General features: G+C 39.2%; 1 protein-coding gene across 7 annotated transcripts in view; it reads left to right on the top strand.

Annotated features, from left to right (window-relative positions):
• The window catches only part of LOC106873104 (uncharacterized), a 271061-nt gene that overhangs the window by 244572 nt on the left and 8167 nt on the right, over nt 1-18322 (top strand). For all 7 annotated transcript variants that reach the window (XM_089338906.1, XM_052975587.2, XM_089338907.1 and 4 more), the window contains one exon: nt 10718-10772. In XM_089338906.1, the coding sequence (XP_089195032.1) occupies nt 10718-10772 (55 nt within the window). The remainder of the gene's footprint in view (nt 1-10717; nt 10773-18322) is intronic.

Here is an 18322-nt window from a genome sequence, read left to right as displayed (position 1 = left end):
CATTTCTCCCCGTCCAAAGTCTGTCCAAAAAGATTGCCAATTTTCTATGAGAATATATGATGTGGAATTGTCCACAGTTTCTCTGTGACCTTTGTGTATATCCTTTAGAAACTTGCTGATTGTCCTGAGTTTCTTGTCAAAGCAATTTTGATGGGGTTTTTTTCTGTCTTCAACCCAATAGTTTCAGAAGTTTTGCAGGTGTTGAGCACTTTTGTACTTTTCAATCTGGCAGTGAGTGAGAATGAAGAAAGACTGTCAACTTGCAGCAACTGAGTCTCCTGATCTTTGGTTCTCTTGGTTACTCTTTTACTCTTTTACTTGTTTCAGTCTTTTGACTGTGGCCATGCTGGAGCATCACCTTTAGTCGGGCAAATCGATCCCAGGACTTATTCTTTAGAAGCCTAGTACTTATTCTATCGGTCTCTTTTACCGAACTGCTAAGTTACGGGGACATAAACACACTAGCATCGGTTGTCAAGCAATGTTGGGGGGACAAACACAGACACACAAACATATACACACATACATATATATATACATATATACGATGGGCTTCTTTCAGTTTCCATCTACCAAATCCACTTACAAGGCTTTGGTCGGCCCGAGGCTATAGTAGAAGACACTTACCCAAGATGCCATGCAGTAGGACTGAACTCAGGACCATGTGGTTGGTAAGCAAGCTACTTACCACACAGCCACCCCTACGCCTGGTTGTTGAAAATCTCTTACATTTACTATGACATTTTTTCATATCATGCAATAGTCTACCCAAACATTATATGTATCTATCTGTCTGTATGAGGTGGTATCAAAAAGTTCCCAGACTAGTTCTGTAGCACACCAACAGATGGTGGTACATGGTTGCGTGCACTGTGGGAGCTAGCAGTGACCTTCATGAGGCAGTGTGCCTGACATCACTGAGTTTACTTTGCAAGTTGTGAAATTTGTGTTTCTGTGATCACATGTATGCTGTAGTCTGCAAATTTTGTCATAGACAAGAAGTTGGAACCAAGAGCCAGTGTGGAATTTTGTTTTAAACTTGGGAAGTCTGCTACAGAGACATTGAGCATGCTTCAGTAAGCTTATGGCAACAAGGCATACGTAATGTTTTGAGTGGCATGGGCACTTCAAAAGCAGGACATCCCTGGAAGACAATGGGTGATCCATGAGCATCACCCCTGGACATGTGGGGAAAATTCATCAGCTTCTGCATGATGAGTGTCAGAGTACAATCAATGACATTGCTGATATTGTTAGTCGTTCATATGGGTCTGTGCAGGCAATCCTAACATCTGAAAAGAGATGGATTTTTCACGACAATGTACCCTGTCACCGAGCTCTCCTTTCTCATGAGTTTCTCACCAAAAACAACATAGTATTGCTTCCACACTCATTCGCCAGATTTAGCACCTGTTGATTTCCATCACTTCTCCAAGATGAAAAGGCAGCTCAAAGGTCACAGTTTTAACATTGTTGTCAAGATCAAGAGCGAATTGCAGAAGGTCCTTGATTTGCTTATGGAAAACGACTTCAAGACTGGATTCCAAAAGTGACAGTAATACTGGGGAGTGGTGTGCTTCTGCACAAGGTGACTATTTTAAAGGAGATGATGTTAAAACTTAGGTAAATAAGTCAGGGAACTTTTTGATACAACCTCATACATACAAATATAGTTAACCTTGGATTCATCAATTTCTGGATTAGTCCAATAACTTTTCCTCATCAGCAAGGCATACTGAGGGAAATAAATAAGATATTTATACAGATCCATAGGAAAGCAAACCCAAAGCTATGATTACATACAAATACCACAAATACAATCGCTTTGAATTTCATTGTCTACCTCAGCATATGTGTATATGGTCAGAGTAGGTCAGAAATGAATAGACTGTCCTGAAGTAAATGGAAAATATTTTCAGTTATAATAAAACTGTTATCACCTATTAAGGTGAATTCATATATAGAGATTTATAATAGTATAAAATACAATTATAATTAAGCGCATAGAAGAGACCATGCCTAAGCGTCTACATAGACATGGTCTCTTCTATGCTTTTAATTATAATTGTATTCTTAATGGTTTTATCCATTATTATTATTATACCTTGCTGATGAGGAAAATTGATCAATCCAAAGCTAACTATTTTATGAATTTCTATGAGACTACTCCCTCGATTTCAACACGTTGTGTACTATAAAGTTCATAATTTTTAAGTGGTTTGACGATTTAGCATCTTCTTTCAGCATAGGCATGGTCTCTTCTATGCCCTTAATTATAATGTTTTTATGTTGTAGTATTATAAATCTCTATATATAAATTCGCCTTAATATGTATATGTAAGGGACGACCGTGCGAACTCAAAAAGGAGAAATGGTGACGAATGGAAAAACAGGACTCCTTTTATTTAAACGTGTCACACGGTCGAACATACAAATATGTATCAAATGATGTGATGATATGTTATACGACGATAACATAGATGACCAGTAATGAAAGACCACAACCGTATAAGATGAATAACAGATATATTTATTGTAGCGTTAAAGATGTATGTCTGTGTGAAAGTGTGAATGCGACATATAAGAACATTATCAAAGACAGGCCGTCATACAAAGAAAAGTGTGTGTGTGAGTGATACATGTGTGTGAGTGTTTACAGCAGATAGAAAGAGAGTCAATAACACGTGAACAATTATACCAGTTCGTTAGTACACTATAGGAAAAGTTCTGTATGTGAAAGTGAGGAGAGGCTGAGTGTGGCAGTGCTGATCACTAGTTGTGATGTCGTGGCATCGATGCCGGGCCGTGATTCTTGTTATACAGATGTTCGTCGCTGGCTGAGAATTTCTTGTCTGTTTAAGAACTCTTGTCTGTTTATTTACCGTGGTGAAGCTGAGTCACCTAACAGAATCGAAGAGAGAGATGTGCCGCGGAGGTTTGGTTTGGTGTACATAGTAAGTCGTGTTGACGCTGGTGGAGATTGTTGCTGGTTAGTAGTAATCGTAGATTCGTGTTGGTCATGGCGATGGTGCTGGATAGTAGTCGTAGACTCTTGTTGCTGATGTGGCGACGGCGGTGGTCATCGTGGCTGGACGAAGCTGCTGAAGTGGTCGCTGGAACTGCTGCTGCTGTCGTGTGGTACACGGAACAGTTCTCAAAGAGAAACTGGACCGAGACAAATTGTGGGGTATGAGTTGATCTATATATAGCGTTAAGAGGGCTCCCAGATGGCTTCAGAATTTTACTCTATCACGTGACCTTATTAGGGGCCGTGATTGGTCAGTTTGCGTTCTGGCGGGAAAGGTTCGAAGAAGTTGCCGATTCGAATAATGATCGTCACGTGATGACAAGGAATGGGTTCTCTACTACGCTCGCATTTATTTATATTTAAATGAGAAGAATGGCGATAGCAGTTTTGTATCTAATGGCGGTAGGTAGTTTCACTACACTAGCCTCGCACCAGTCGGTTTGTCGAAGACAAACAGACGAAATAAGGAAAAAAAAATTGTAGTGAAAAAGACTTATAGAACAGTTGGTCTATTACTGGCATTTAGTCACCATTTTTGGAAAAGTTATGTGAACTTTTCACGTTGGGCTGTATGAACGAATCAACGTCAGGGGTCACCAATTGTAAGGGACGACCGACGTCGGGGTCACCAATTGTAAGGGACGACCGTGCGAACTCAAAAAGGAGCAATGGTGACGAATGGAAACACAGAGGACTCCTTTTATTTAAACGCGTCACACGGTCGAACACAAAAATATATATCAATGATGATATAGATGATATGTTATGCGACGATAACATAGATGACCAGTAATGAAAGACCACAACCGTATAAGATGAATAACAGAGATATATATTGTAGCGTTAAAGATGTATGTCTGTGTGAGAGTGTGAATGCGACATATAAGAACATAATCAAAGACAGGCCGTCATACAAAGAAAAGTGTGTGTGTGAGTGATACATGTGTGTGAGTGTTTACAGCAGATAGAAAGAGAGTCAATAACACGTGAACAATTATACCAGTTCGTTAGTACACTATAGGAAAAGTTCTGTATGTGAAAGTGAGGAGAGGCTGAGTGTGGCAGTGCTGATCACTAGTTGTGATGTCGTGGCATCGATGCCGGGCCGTGATTCTTGTTATACAGATGTTCGTCGCTGGCTGAGAATTTCTTGTCTGTTTAAGAACTCTTGTCTGTTTATTTACCGTGGTGAAGCTGAGTCACCTAACAGAATCGAAGAGAGAGATGTGCTGCGGAGGTTTGGTTTGGTGTACATAGTAAGTCGTGTTGACGCTGGTGGTGTAGAGGCTGCTTGGTCATGACGATGGTGCTGGTTAGTAGTCGTAGACTCGTATTGCTGATGTGGCGACGGCGGTGGTCATCGTTGGCTGGACGAAGCTGCTGAAGTGGTCGCTGGCTGCTGCTGCTGTTGTCGTGTGGTACACGGAACAGTTCTCAAAGAGAAACTGGACCGAGACAAATTGTGGGGTATGAGTTGATCTATATATAGCGTTAAGAGGGCTCCCAGATGGCTTCAGAATTTTACTCTATCACGTGACCTTATTAGGGGCCGTGATTGGTCAGTTTGCGTTCTGGCGGGAAAGGTTCGAAGAAGTTGCCGATTCGAATAATGATCGTCACGTGATGACAAGGAATGGGTTCTCTACTACGCTCGCATTTATTTATATTTAAATGAGAAGAATGGTGATAGCAGTTTTGTATCTAATGGTGGTAGGTAGTTTCACTACATATATATTATATGCCGGCCACTGCTTTAATTGTTTTATCCTTTATTATTATTAAATAGGGAGAGCATGCTAATAGTGAAGGATTATCAATCCAGGTAAAATACTTCATAAGCTCTCTGTTGGCACACCAGGCTAACAATATTGTTTTGAATAGTGAAGAACTTCAAGTATTCTTATGGTAGAGTGCAAGGTTATGGTTCATCACAATTCTATATTGTAAATCCGCAGTTGGGTTCCAGACAAACTGGTTTTTAGAGAGTGATATATAAGACCAGTTGTAGATAATGGTCTTTACATATTTTTCCTTTATTAGAGCAAATTTGGCTTACAATTGTTTCCAGTAGTCATTATAGGTATGTTACTGACAGGTTTACTCAATTGGTCTGTTGATCAGTTAAGAAAAATTGAATGACCTAAAAAAATTAATGATACTTTCGTTGGAGCCATTTCTGGTTATAACAAAGCAGAACACTGAAGGAATGTTGAGTGTAGGATAGGGAGGAAAAGATGGGAAAATACAAGTAGAATATAGAAAAGGAGAAAGACAGGTTACAAAGGGGCGAAGAGAAGTAATGAAAGGATAGAGGAAGGGGTCACTTAACAGAAGCAGAGGTATAGGATGACCAAGATTTGGAAAAAGGACAGTCATAAACATTAATGTTTGTAATTAGCTCAACACAGATGAACATATTAGCATTGTTTTTAGGTTAGATATTCTCCAAATGTTGTAATGTTATTATCAGTTTTGAATATGCCAGTGGCACATTCTAACTTGTAAACAAGCCTTTCACTGTGTTTTGCCATGAAAAAAATTTCTCACTGTAGACAAATCATGTAAATACACCTACATCAGCTCACAACACTGCCTATCCAGACTGTGAGATGCAAGCATTTTGAAGTGGTTATCTCCTCTTCAGTCACAGAAACCATATGGTGGCACTGCGAGCAGTTAAGAGGGACAATCTATTTTATGCTATTCCAGTTATTGTAGATCGGTTGGGAGCACTAATCAATAGCTCACAGTAAACAAATTATGGGCTGGGAGCACTAAGCAGTGATACGTATAAATGCAATGTTATTACCAGTTCAAATATGCCAGTGGCGCGTTCGAATTTGCAAATAAGCCAATTTCTTGCTGTAGACAAATGGTGTAAATACACCTAAATCTCCCAATGTTGTGTTCAAATTTGATATGGGCCATTTATACACATGGTCAACCTAAGTCTTTAATATTTGGTCATTGCTATCAACCATAGTAGGGGAATTGTATTAGAAGATGAATGAAATATCAGTAGTAATCATATTGTGCTGTAGAGGTCAAGAAAGCTCTGATTAGCTAGGATATAAAATACTGATTGATTGAGAGATGTGAGGTTGAAATGAGATAGAGTCAAGTTGAGTTGTTGAAATTAACCTCATTACATGAGTTTTAAAATTTAAACCATTAATTAAATTACGGATTAAAATTTGAACTAAAGTTAAAAATTTCTAAATTTAGCATTAAAGCAAACTAAAGATTAAAAGAATTAAAACAATAATGATGATGATGATGATGACAACATCAACAACACCAATAGCAATAATATTAAACATCTTGCAAATGGACAGAGATTTAGAGACGTATTACTCGAAGCCTTTGACGAAATAGAAAGGGATATAGCTTTACACAATGTGGAAGACAACTGGAGGTTTCTACAGAACAACCTGCTGAGGGTCACTGACCAGATCTGTGGATGGTGCAAAGTCCCCTCTCGACCCAAGATAACGTGGTGGTGAAACAATGTTGTTGGCAGGGCTATTAGAGAAAAGAAACAGGCTTGGAAGGACTGGAAGAACGGTGGTAGCAGGGAATTGTATCAGACTGCCAGAAGGGAAGCTAGGTGATAGGTTTATTTAGCCAGAGGGGAAGCAGATAAGAAAAAATTTGCCAATGTTCTGCAGGAGAAATACCTAGCCAAAGATAAACCTCTGTACTTGGCTTTTGTTGACATGGAGAAAGCCTTTGACAGGGTCTCCCAATCCCTTATCTGGTAGTCAATGAGGAAACTAGGGATAGATGAATGGTTAGTGAGAGCTGTGCAAGCCATGTACAGGGACACTGTCAGTTAGGTGAGGGTTGGCAACGAGTACTGTGAAGAATTCCGGGTAGAGGTAGGGGTCCACCAAGGTCCAGTTCTCAGTCTCCTCCTATTTATCATAGTCCTCCAGGCAATAACAGAGGAATTCAAGACAGGATGCCCCTGGGAGCTCCTCTATGCTGATGACATTGCACTAATTGCTGAGTCACTATCAGAACTAGAAGAGAAGTTTCAGGTGTGGAAGCAAGGATTAGAATCGAAGGGCTTTAGAGTCAACCTAGCTAAAACCAAAGTCCCAATAAGTAGGAAGGCAGACAAACCACAAACCCCTTCAGGTAGATGGCCCTGCACGATATGTAGAAAAGGTGTAGGTAGAAACTCCATAAGATGTACCCAGTGTAAGCTATGGACACATAAGAGGTGCAACAATATCAAAGGAAGGCTAACTGGGAAGATAGTTTTTGTATGTGGCTGGGAAGATAGTTTTTGTATTGTTAACTGGAAAGATAGTTTTTGTATTGCTCAGGAGCAATAAACACTGAAAATGTGCAGAGAACAACTTCTGCCACATTCCAGGGAGAAAAACTGGAAGTACTTGATAGCTTCCATTACCTAGGTGACCAAGTCATTAGTGGGGGTGGCTGCTCTGAAAGTGTAGCTGCTAGAATAAGAACAGAGAACTCTTACCTCTGCTGGTGACAAAGTAAAAGGCAGACTGTATGACGCATGTGTATGAACAGCCATGCTACATGGCAGTGAAATATGGGTGGTGACTGCTGAGGACATGCGTAAGCTCGCAAGGAATGAAGCCAGTATGCTCCGCTAGGTGTGTAATGTCAGTGTGCATATTCAACAGAGTGTAAGTACCTTGAGAGAAAAGTTGGACCTAAGAAACATCAGATGTGGTGTGCATGAGAGATGACTGCACTGGTATGATCATGTGGTGAGAATGGATGAGGATAGCTGTGTGAAAAATTGCCACACCCTAGCAGTTGAGGGAACATGTGGAAGAGGTAGACCCAGGAAGACATGGGATGAGGTGGTGAAGCACAACCTTTAAACATTAGGCCTCACCAAGGCAGTGACTAGTGACCGAAACCTTTAGCAATATACTGTGCTTGAGAAGACCTAGCAAGCCAAGTGAGACCATAACCTGTGGCCTATGCTAGTGGTGTGACCATCCCACTTATGCGTACCTTTCCTTCATTGGACACTAAACTCTGCTTACAAAGACCTGTTGAGGCAAGTGAAATCGAAATCAAATTCGATGACAGCACTGCATGACTGGCATCCGTGCTAGTGGAGCGCTAAGAGCACCATCTGAGTGTGATCATTGCTAGAGTAGCTGACTGGCTTCTGTGCTGGTGGCACGTAAAAAGCACCATTCGAGCGGGATCGTTACCAGTGTTGCCTTACTGGCTTTTGTTCCAGTGGGATGTGAAAAAATATTCGAGCAAGGTTGTTGCCAGTGCCGCTGGACTGGGTGCTATGCAGGTGGCATGTAAAAACACCATTTGAGCGCAACCGTTGCCAGTACCGCCTACTGGCCCTCGTGCCGATAGCACATAAAAGCACCCATTACACTTTTGAAGTGGTTCGCTTTAGGAAGGGCATCCAGCTGTAGAAACTCTGCCAGATCAGATTGGAGCCTGGTGTAGCCATCTGGTTCACCAGTCCTCAGTCAAATTGTCCAACCTATGCCAGCATGGAAAGCGGACGTTAAACAATGATGATGATGAGGAGGATTAATAAAATAATAATATAAAATAAGAAAAAAAATAATAATGATGTAATAATAAAACAACACTAAAGAGGTAAAAAAATAACAACAGTAATGAAATAAAAAGGAAAATTAAAAATTTAAAAAATGAAAAGATTTCAGTGTTCTGCTTTGTTATAACCAGAAATGGCTCTGATGAAAGTAGCATTAATTTTTTTAGGTCGTTCAATTTTTCTCAACCAATCAATAGACTGATTGAGTAAACCTATCAGTAACATACCTATAATGACTACTGGAAACAGTTGTGAGCCAAATTTGCTCTAATAAAGTTTAAATATGTAATGACCATTATCTACAACTTGTCTTATATATAAATACAGAAACACATGCATGCATACATACATACAAACAAACAAGTAAAGCATATAAAAGATATATACAAAATTCGTAGGATGTAGCAAGATGATATACACAAATTAAATAAGTGTGTGTGTGTATGGCATATAGTTACATAAAATCTGCATGGAAGATTTTATATACAAGTTATACAGCAAGTTAGGTGGAGAGTCTACAGGGAGTCAACAAATTTTTTCACACACTGCAAGCACCTATTGCATATATTGATATAGACTATGTGACATTATTTTTTTGGATGGACATAATAGAATGCTTACTTTAACATCACCTTGGACAACCCTTTCAAACTTTTTTATGCAAATTTTCTAGTGCAAAGGCAGCATGCAGTTCTCCAATATAATCATTATCCTTCAAGAAATCTTTCTTGAGAAAAAAATTTTTTTTTATGGGGGATGAAAATGCATTCAAAGGAAGAGAGAAGAAAAGTAGCTGTTGATTTGAAGATTTCAAAGTCTACAGTGGAATATATGTTTAAAAATGACTATAACTAGAAGAAAGGAGGAAAGAAAAAGTCACTTGGGAAGAAAACTCAAAGGTGAATGAAGATGACTGTATCATATGTACTGGCAGCTGGAAGAAAGGCAATAGCATGGAACATGAAGGAGAAATGCAAAATAGCTGTAAATATTCGAACAGTTTAAAGAATGCTGAAAGAAATTGGATACAAGTATGGAAAGGTCATGAGGAAAAAGCGAAATACATAAGGCATGGTTAGACTGCAAAATTGTGGTTAACTACTCCTGTTGATTTTACCGAAGTAATTTTTACTGATGAGAAGTGATTTAAGGCTGATGGACTCAACAGCTGGTGCTCTTGGTCAAGGAAAGATGAACCGGTGATGCTGAACAAAAACCAGATGAGCAGAGGTGGTATGTAATGGTATGGAGCAGGGTTAGGAGTGAATGGAAGGAAGACAGAACAGCATGAATTACATCCAGTTGTTAAAAAACAAGAGAAGAAATAGCAGATAATTTTATTTTATCCTCTAATAAAATACCTGCAGCATTCACAAGTCAAAAACAGTCAAAGAATGGAAGCAAGATGTGAAAATAAGTCTACTGGACTGGCTAGGAAATGTCACAGTTTGTCTAGTGAGGCAGAATTATGGAAATGGACTTTAGGAGCCTAGAGAAACAAAAAGAGATGTTATGATGAAAAATGTTTGTGTGGTATAACGAACAAATATTGCAAGTGATTGAAAAGAAAGACAAGTGTGTGGACTACTAACTGAAGCTGAGTTGTAATGTCTGAAAAATATTGTCGGATGATTTTATTAAAATTTTTATAAAACACCACTTAAACGTTTGCATACATGCTCAGGGAGTGCAATCACAACAAGAATATTATGAATACATCTACATTGTTTTATTCTAAAAGTGTGTTTATCGTTAAGTGTCTGTAAGCAGGTGTCTGGAAAAATGTATCAACCCTCTGTATAGGAATCACATAGAAGGTAGAGGGAGAGTCTTTAGGAATCACATAGAAGGTAGAGGGAGAGTCTTTAGGAATCACATAGAAGGGAGAGGAAGAACTTAAGAGTTAAATAGAAGGGAAAAGAGAGTTTATATGAGTCATGTAGAAAGTAGAGGGAGATTGTTGGCATCCCATAGAAGGGAGAGTCTATAGGAGTTGTGTAGAAGATAGAAAGATGATGTATATTCTCCAGCACTTTTAAGCCATTTCCTGTTATATAATTCCAATCTTGTCCAGTTAACCATGAACCAATAATATTTTGATTATATTTCAGGATTACACGTAGTCAATTGGAATTTTTTAGAATGTTAGATGAAAAAATTGCTCAGGTGAGTTGATCTAGGTTTTTTGTTTGCTTTCTTTTATAATTTTGTTTTAATATTGAATTAGTGAGGTTGAGTTAGTGAATATTGTTGTTCAGCCTATATAAGTGTGTGTATACACACACACATGCAAATTATATATAATATATAGTATATATGTATGTATGTTTTATACACAAACTAAAATAATACATGTATATTATTTAGCAACAGCAAGAAAGAGGATTCAACATTGGAGCATATTTACATTTGTCCTCTCCCTCTCCCTTTCATGTGTCTTCTCTCTAATTACTTCTATCAAAGCTATCATGGAATACACTTGCCCAAAGTTTGGTCCTAGACCATGAGTTTGAGCTACCTTCCTGGGTGAACTGAGTTCCAAGCACAGTTTGGCATTTTTTCCCATTTAGCCGAACCTCATAAATCTTAATCCCCTTCTCTAGTAGGCATCCGTCAGCCTCAAGTGACAATGGATCTGCACCTGAAGAAACCGTCAGCTGCTGATAGCAATGCAGCATCTGTTGTGGTTGTATAGGCCCACACATGAATGACTGTCACACAGCGGCTGCATTGGAAGGAGCTCTTTACCGGCACTACTGGTTTTTCCTTCCTTCGAGGAAACTCTGCCAAATCAGATTGGAGCCTGGTGTAACCATCTGGTTTCACCAGTCCTCAGTCAAATCGTCCAATCCATGCTAACATGGAAAGCGGACGTTAAACGACGATGATGATGAGTGGCAAGTTCCTGTTTTCCTTCTGCTCACTTCATCCCCTTTCACAGTATTTGTCTCCAGTGTAGGTGATCATTTACAACCTCCTCCCATCTCAGGACATTTAGATCAAGCAATTTCATATTCCTCTTACAGACGTCCTTGAAGCAAAGATGAGGTCATTCTCATGCTCTTGTGCTGGTAGCCAATTCCCCATACAGGAGATCTTTTGGGATCTTCCCATCCAGCAAGCAATGTGCATGACAGCCAGTGCAGATAATGCTGCTGGAGCAGGGTGAATATGTTAGCTATCTTGGCGTAGTTGAGGACTTCAGTCTGAATGCTGGTGTTTTGCACTATCTACTTGATATCCAAGATGCATCTCAAATTACGAAGTGGAAGACGTTGAGATACTGCTCCTGTCTGGAGTAGAGGCTCCATGCCTCACTGCCATAAAGTCGCATACTAAGGATGCACACCTTATAGACAGCAATCTTGGTGTTTACAGCCAGTTCTCTGTTTTCCCAGATTCTCTTTGTGAGCCTGGAAAATGTGGAGGATGCTTTTCCAATTCGCCTGTTGATCTTAGGGTCTAGGGAGAGGTTGTCAGCGATGGTACAGCTGAGGTAGGTGAATTCATGCACTACTCTAGCTTGTAGTTGTTGATGGTGGGCCAGTACTTTGGTCTTCTTCATACAGATAGTCAGGCTGAATTCCTGACAGGCTTTGAAAGTTTATCCACAAGGTGTTGCATTTGCTCCCCAGAGTGCGCTGTCAGTGCTGCATCATCCGCAAACAGCATTTCTCTGATGAGTACCTGGCACACTCTGGATTTTGCTTTCGCTTTCGACAGACTAAACAGTTTACTGTTTGATTTGGTATGAAGGTAAACACCATCAGTTGATGTCCCAAATGCATGTTTCAGCATGACTGCAAAGAAGATGCCAAACAGGCTGGGGACAAGCACACAGCCCTGCTACATGCCTCTACATATGTTGAACGTCTCTGAAGAAGAGCCATCAAATTGAATGATGCCTTTCATATCCGTGTGAAATGATTGGACAATCTTGAGTCTTGGAGGACAGCCAATCTTGGCAAGGATTTTGAACTGGCTGTCTCTACTGACTAGGTCAAAAACCTTTGTGCCTTTGCTCTCAGCACATCTCTTGATGATGGTGGAGCATTCTGATCTGAAACCACACTGAGATTCAGGGTATACCCTCTCAGCAATTTTCTGTAGTCTGCTTAGGACTACATGGACCTTCCGGATGATACTTAACAGTGAGATACCTTGGTAATTATTGCAGTCCCTTTTGTCCCATTTGTTCTTATATAGGGTGACAATGTTGCAGTCTCTCATGTCTTGTGGTACTGATCCCTCCTCCCAGCACTGACACACTAGTTTCAGCAAGTGGATGAGTAGAACTCTCCTTGCACATCTAATGATCTCTGGTGGGATGCCATCCAAACCTGGTGCTTTTCCTGTGGGCAAGCTGTCGATGGCTCTGCTCAGTTTTTCAGCAGTTGGCTCCATGAGAGGTAGGTGTTCAACGTTGTCTAGTGCACTATCCAAGATGTTTTCCTTGGCATAGAGTTTGGAATAATGTTCCACCCATCTCTCCAGCTGCTCTCTTTTACTTTTGATGACTTCCACTGTTCTGGATTTGAGTGGAACTATCTTGCTCTGAGTTGGGCTGATGGCTTTCTTGATACCCTCGTACATTCAGCAAATGTTGCCCATGTCAAATAACAGTTGGATATCTACATATAATTGTTACTAGGATTCATTTGCACACCATCTCACTGTCTTCTGCTTGTTCTTCCTTGCTGATCTCAATGCTTGCAACATTTTTCTTCCATGAGGGTATTGAGCTCCTTCACACTCACCTCAAACTAGTCTTGTGGCATTTTCCCCTTCCTCTCAATGCTGTAGATGATGTCCCTGAGAGTCTCATCTCTGCTGAACATTGCTTTCCAGTGGGTCTGCAAGGAGGGTGTCTTCCAGTGTCTTAAGGAATGCATCTTAGTTGGCTGTTGGGTTGCAGTAGCATTGATGTGCTGCTTGCCTGGGGGCTTGGCACAGTGCATCATTTTTAGCTATAATTTGAGATTGCAGCAAACCAAGGAGTGGTCTGTGTCACAGTCAGTGCTCTGAAAAGACTGAGTTAGAACATTCCTCAGGTGGTTTCATCTTGTGGTGATCAGATCTAGCTGCTGCCAGTGCCCTGAGTGAGGGTGATGCCAAGAGGCCCTGTGTTGAGCTTTGGCATGGAAGAAGGTGTTGGTGACACATAGTCCATGGAGCATGCAGAGCTCAAGCAGCCGTTACCCATTTTCATTCATCTTGTCAAACCTGTACCGACCTAGACACACTGTCCAGGAGTTGTGATGAGCTCCCACTCTGGCGTTGAAATCACCAAGTAGCACCAGCTGTTCTCTAAATGGGGTACCTTGTATTTTCCTAGAAACTGATCATAGAACTTATCCTTGACATCTTGTGTGGAGTAGAGGGTTGGAGCATAAGCACTGAGGCTGACAAACCCCTCAGAAGTGTGCAATTGAAGTGAGAGTATCTGCTCCAAACCGTAGCTGCTGAGTTCTACCAGCTCCAGCAGAGAGTTTTTCACAGCAAAGCCAACACCATGCTCTCTGACTTCATGTATGCCTTTCCCTTGCCAGGAAAAAGTATGTTCTCTTTCACGAAGGGTCCTTGAATCTGGGAGCCTCGTTTCCTATGGTTGATCACTGCTTTCTTGCATGTGTCACTGATCTTTTGAAGGTCCTCTGACAGACCAGTTGTCATAATTTTTATGTTCCAACATTCGAGTCTGAATGCTGGTGTTTTGCGTTATTTGTTGTTTTTTTTTCTTGATGCAGTGTTCTGTGCTCACTCGTGGGTTTCGTCTTTTTTTTTTTTTAGCCCATGATTGGGGATATTAGATTTGCTAAGCCCCACACACCTAACTAACTGGGTGCTGCCCAGCTTGAGGTTGGTGGTAGCTGTCCAGTGAGGTACAATGACCTCTCCTCCTGTCAAATGCAGACCCTGGCATGTTGCTCTTACATCAATTATGTGCAGGCTTAAAACCGGTAGACTACTGCTTTCCATGTTTTACCGCCATTGTTAGACAGCACTGGAGTCTCCTCTCCAGGGTGCTGACCTGGACAGTTTTTCCATGGAGATCAACAGTTACCCATGCAGCACGTTTCCCCTCTCCACCGCCACTAATGTTATCCATGGGAAGGGTAAGAATCAATACGATTTGACACCAGTAGGGCTGCAGGAGTTGCTAGAGCAAGATTGTTTATAGCATCAAACTACCTTAAGGACTCTGGCTCCGGATTTATCCTCAGGGTTTACTCCTGAAGCTTTTCCCTTAAGTGGGCGTTACTGCAAGGCAGCAGAGTTGTTATTATTGCTGTTGTCTTAAGTGGGTAAGGGCTTAATAGGCAGCACAGCTAATAATGAGTTGCTTATTTGGATGGCTGTTGACTCTTCATAGTTCATTCACCCTTTGACAGGTCTTGTATTAAATCCTGCAGGGTGACCAAATAGCAAGAAAAGCACCCTCCTTACAAAGCAAGTTCTGTGGTGTTGCCGGTTAGTTGCTGACAGCCTGGCACCTGTGATTCGATGATTGGAAAGAAAGAGACAGTGGGAGGAGAGAAAAATTTTAAAAAGGTGGGTACAGTGAGGGAACACAACGGACTTAAACAGTAGTTTTAGTTATAGATGAGAGGCTTAAATCTACCAAAGGGCAGCGTGGGAGTTAATGCTGTTTATTATTAGGATTATTTTATTCTATTTTTGGGTAGTTGCAGTAAACACAAGTTGTTTGGTTGATCTGGTAGTGTTAGGGGACAGGTGGAAGAAGTTACAGGAAGAACAAGAGCAAGCTGGAAGATATCGTTATCTAGGCAGCAAGAAAAAAAGAGAAAACAGCATGTTTTCTCCAAAAGAAGACCACCGGTTAATGTTTACAATATTACCCAGAAATGGAAAAAAAAATAATAGTGCAACAGGTGTAAAAAAAAATGTGTAGGAAATGAAAATGAAAAAAACACGTGCAGAAAGCAATGGAGGGAGGGGGAGAGGACTTCGGAAAATTCAAAAGATCCAAATTTTTCCCTCATAACTTTTAGGAAAATGTTTTTTTTTTTTCAAATGGCATAGATTACGATTATAAAGAAATTTGTGGGTAAAATCTTTTCCGAAGGGGTGGGGAGAGAACTTTGGAAAATTCACAAGATCCAATTTTTTCCGTCATAACTTTAAGGGAAATGGATATCTTTGAATGAAAATGTATATATATATATATATATATATATATATATATATATATATACCTTTCAAACGGCTATGGATGCCTGTTCCGCAAACCCCTTATTTTTGTTCGGAAAAAGGTGTTGGTGGGGAGAAACCAGAATTGTTAGAAAATGCTTCTCTTTTTCTAATGAATGAATTACGGTGACCTAATATGCCATAATCTGCAATCTGGGATTAATATATCAAGTGATTTTAAAAAGGTATGTAAAAGATATTTTGTTTTTATATTATAATTTTATTTGTTTCACACACACACAAACACTAACGTGGTTTTTGTAAGGATTTTGTTCATTCTTTCTCTTCTATCCAGACTTCGTGACCACTAATTTTTACAACTTCAGCATTTTCGCTTATTATTCTTTTCAAACTTGTTTGGATTTTCACTCTAGAAAAGGTATTTCTGCAAAATGTTATCTTAAAAAATATGGGCAAAGAAAAGGGTCAGTATAAAGACCTTCACCCAGGAACAAAAAAAGGCAAGACTTCCACCCGTCCCCCACCTTTCGGCTATGGGGAATACGAATCTGCAAAAAAATTGGCAAAAATCGACATTTCTAAATTACCACCTCCACCCCCATTTTTTTTTTTTATAAATATGCGGAAAAATACGAACATCCTCAAAGTTATGGGTGAAAACCTCGGATCTTGTGAATTTTTGGAAGTCCTCTCCTCACTCCCTCGGAAAAGATTTTACTCACAAATTTCTTTATAACCGTAATGTATGCCTTTTGAAAGGTATTTATATAAAATTTCATCAAGCAAAACCCATTTCCTAAAAGTTATGAGGGAAAAACTCGGATCTTGTGAATTTTCCGAAGTCCTCTCCCCACCCCCATTGCTTTCCGCACATTTTTTTTTATATTCGTTTCCTACACATTTTTTTACACTGTTATTATTATTTTTTTTTTTTGCACTATTATTTTTTTATTTTTTTTATTTTCGTCTCTGGGTAATATTGTAAACATTAAACCGGCCACGCTCGGTCTGCAAGAAACAACTTAGACGTATTGCTATGTTAGAAATAGAATCAATCTAACGAAGGGAAAAAAAGAGCAAACTTACTGTTGAAAAGTTTCAAAGTCCGTCTCTAAGGTCCATAGAAAGAAACTAATATAATTTAGCTGTCACAGTTTACCCTATCCTATTGATGATAGCTATTACTTCCACTTCACATAGCGTCAACTATTATTTATAAAAAGCTGAAGACCGTTCAGGTTGTCTCCCTTATCAACAGGATACAAGAATTACCTCCCTCTGATAGAAAAAAATTTATTTTTTTTTCGCCAATAAATTTCACCGCGTTCGCTCCATTTGCTAGAAATAGTAGCCAGGTTGTAATGTGACATCTACAATATACGTTTAATGATGTAATCTAAGAAACACTTTTGATAATAGAGTCTGTTTTGGGCTAGACAAAATAATTGTTTTAATTTTGTTTTTATAGAATTATTTAAAATATTATTTTGACTTATAAGAATTTATTTTAGTTATTTTAGCTTTGACTTCATTTGTTTTGGCACCTCCATCTCTACCATCTTTAGCCTTCCTACTTATTCCCACCTATCACATATATAATATGGTGTAACCATACATCTCATCCATAGCATGATACTACACTTGCCCCTCTCTCATTCTTTAGCCTTTGAACACTCAGTATAAAACCACATTCCCCTCTAAAATATTCCCCATAGATGCTCTTAGTAGCAGAAAGTTTTTCCTTTTCCATTTTCTCTCTCCCTTATTCTGTCTTGTAACTTGACATTAGAGCTTGATGCTGCTCGAATGGATTGCTAGATCATTTCAAACAGTCCAACTTATACCAGCATGGAAAACGAATGTTAAATGATGATGTATTTTATTCTGAAATGATAAGAAATTATGGCAGAATTCTGCTTTATGCACAGCATACAACTCCTTCAAATTTTTTTATTTTTTGGAATTTTCAGAAAATATTTGGGAATTTGTGTTCTACACATGGGAATTCATACAACTATGAAAAAAAATTATTTTTTTGATTTTTCAAAATTAAAAAAAAAATTTTTCCAGGCATTTTTCTTTTAAATCACAGTTTAAAATACAGGCTTCTGGAGAGAATGATATTGAAAAAAATCGATACATCAGAGTGACAGACAAGGAGGGTGGTTGTGAGATGTGCTAAGAATAACAGCTTAAATCACACATAAAAAAAAATTTCTCTTTTTGTTTGGGTTTTTGCATAATTGTATGAATTCCCATGTGTAGAATACAAATTTGCAAAAAAAATTCTGAAAATTCCAAAAATAAAGAAATTATGAGGGGTTATATACCATTTGTAAAGCAGAATTCTTATATATAAAATTATTATCTCTTTATATGTTTACTCATGGCCTCAGAAAAATTCCACATTTTATAAGTTGTGATTTTTTTATTCCAAAAGTTATGCTTCTTCTTAATATTGTTTATTGTCATAAAGATTTTTCAATAAATTGAAGTTGTTAAAAAAATAAGGTTTTGTTAACTTATAGTAGTGGTCCCCAACT

The sequence above is a fragment of the Octopus bimaculoides genome, chromosome 21 (assembly GCF_046866305.1).
Source record: "Octopus bimaculoides isolate indiv1 chromosome 21, ASM4686630v1, whole genome shotgun sequence".
Lineage (NCBI taxonomy): Eukaryota > Metazoa > Mollusca > Cephalopoda > Octopoda > Octopodidae > Octopus > Octopus bimaculoides.
The sequence above is the reverse complement of the archived record's forward strand: the minus strand, read 5'-3'. Positions and strand labels throughout refer to the sequence as shown.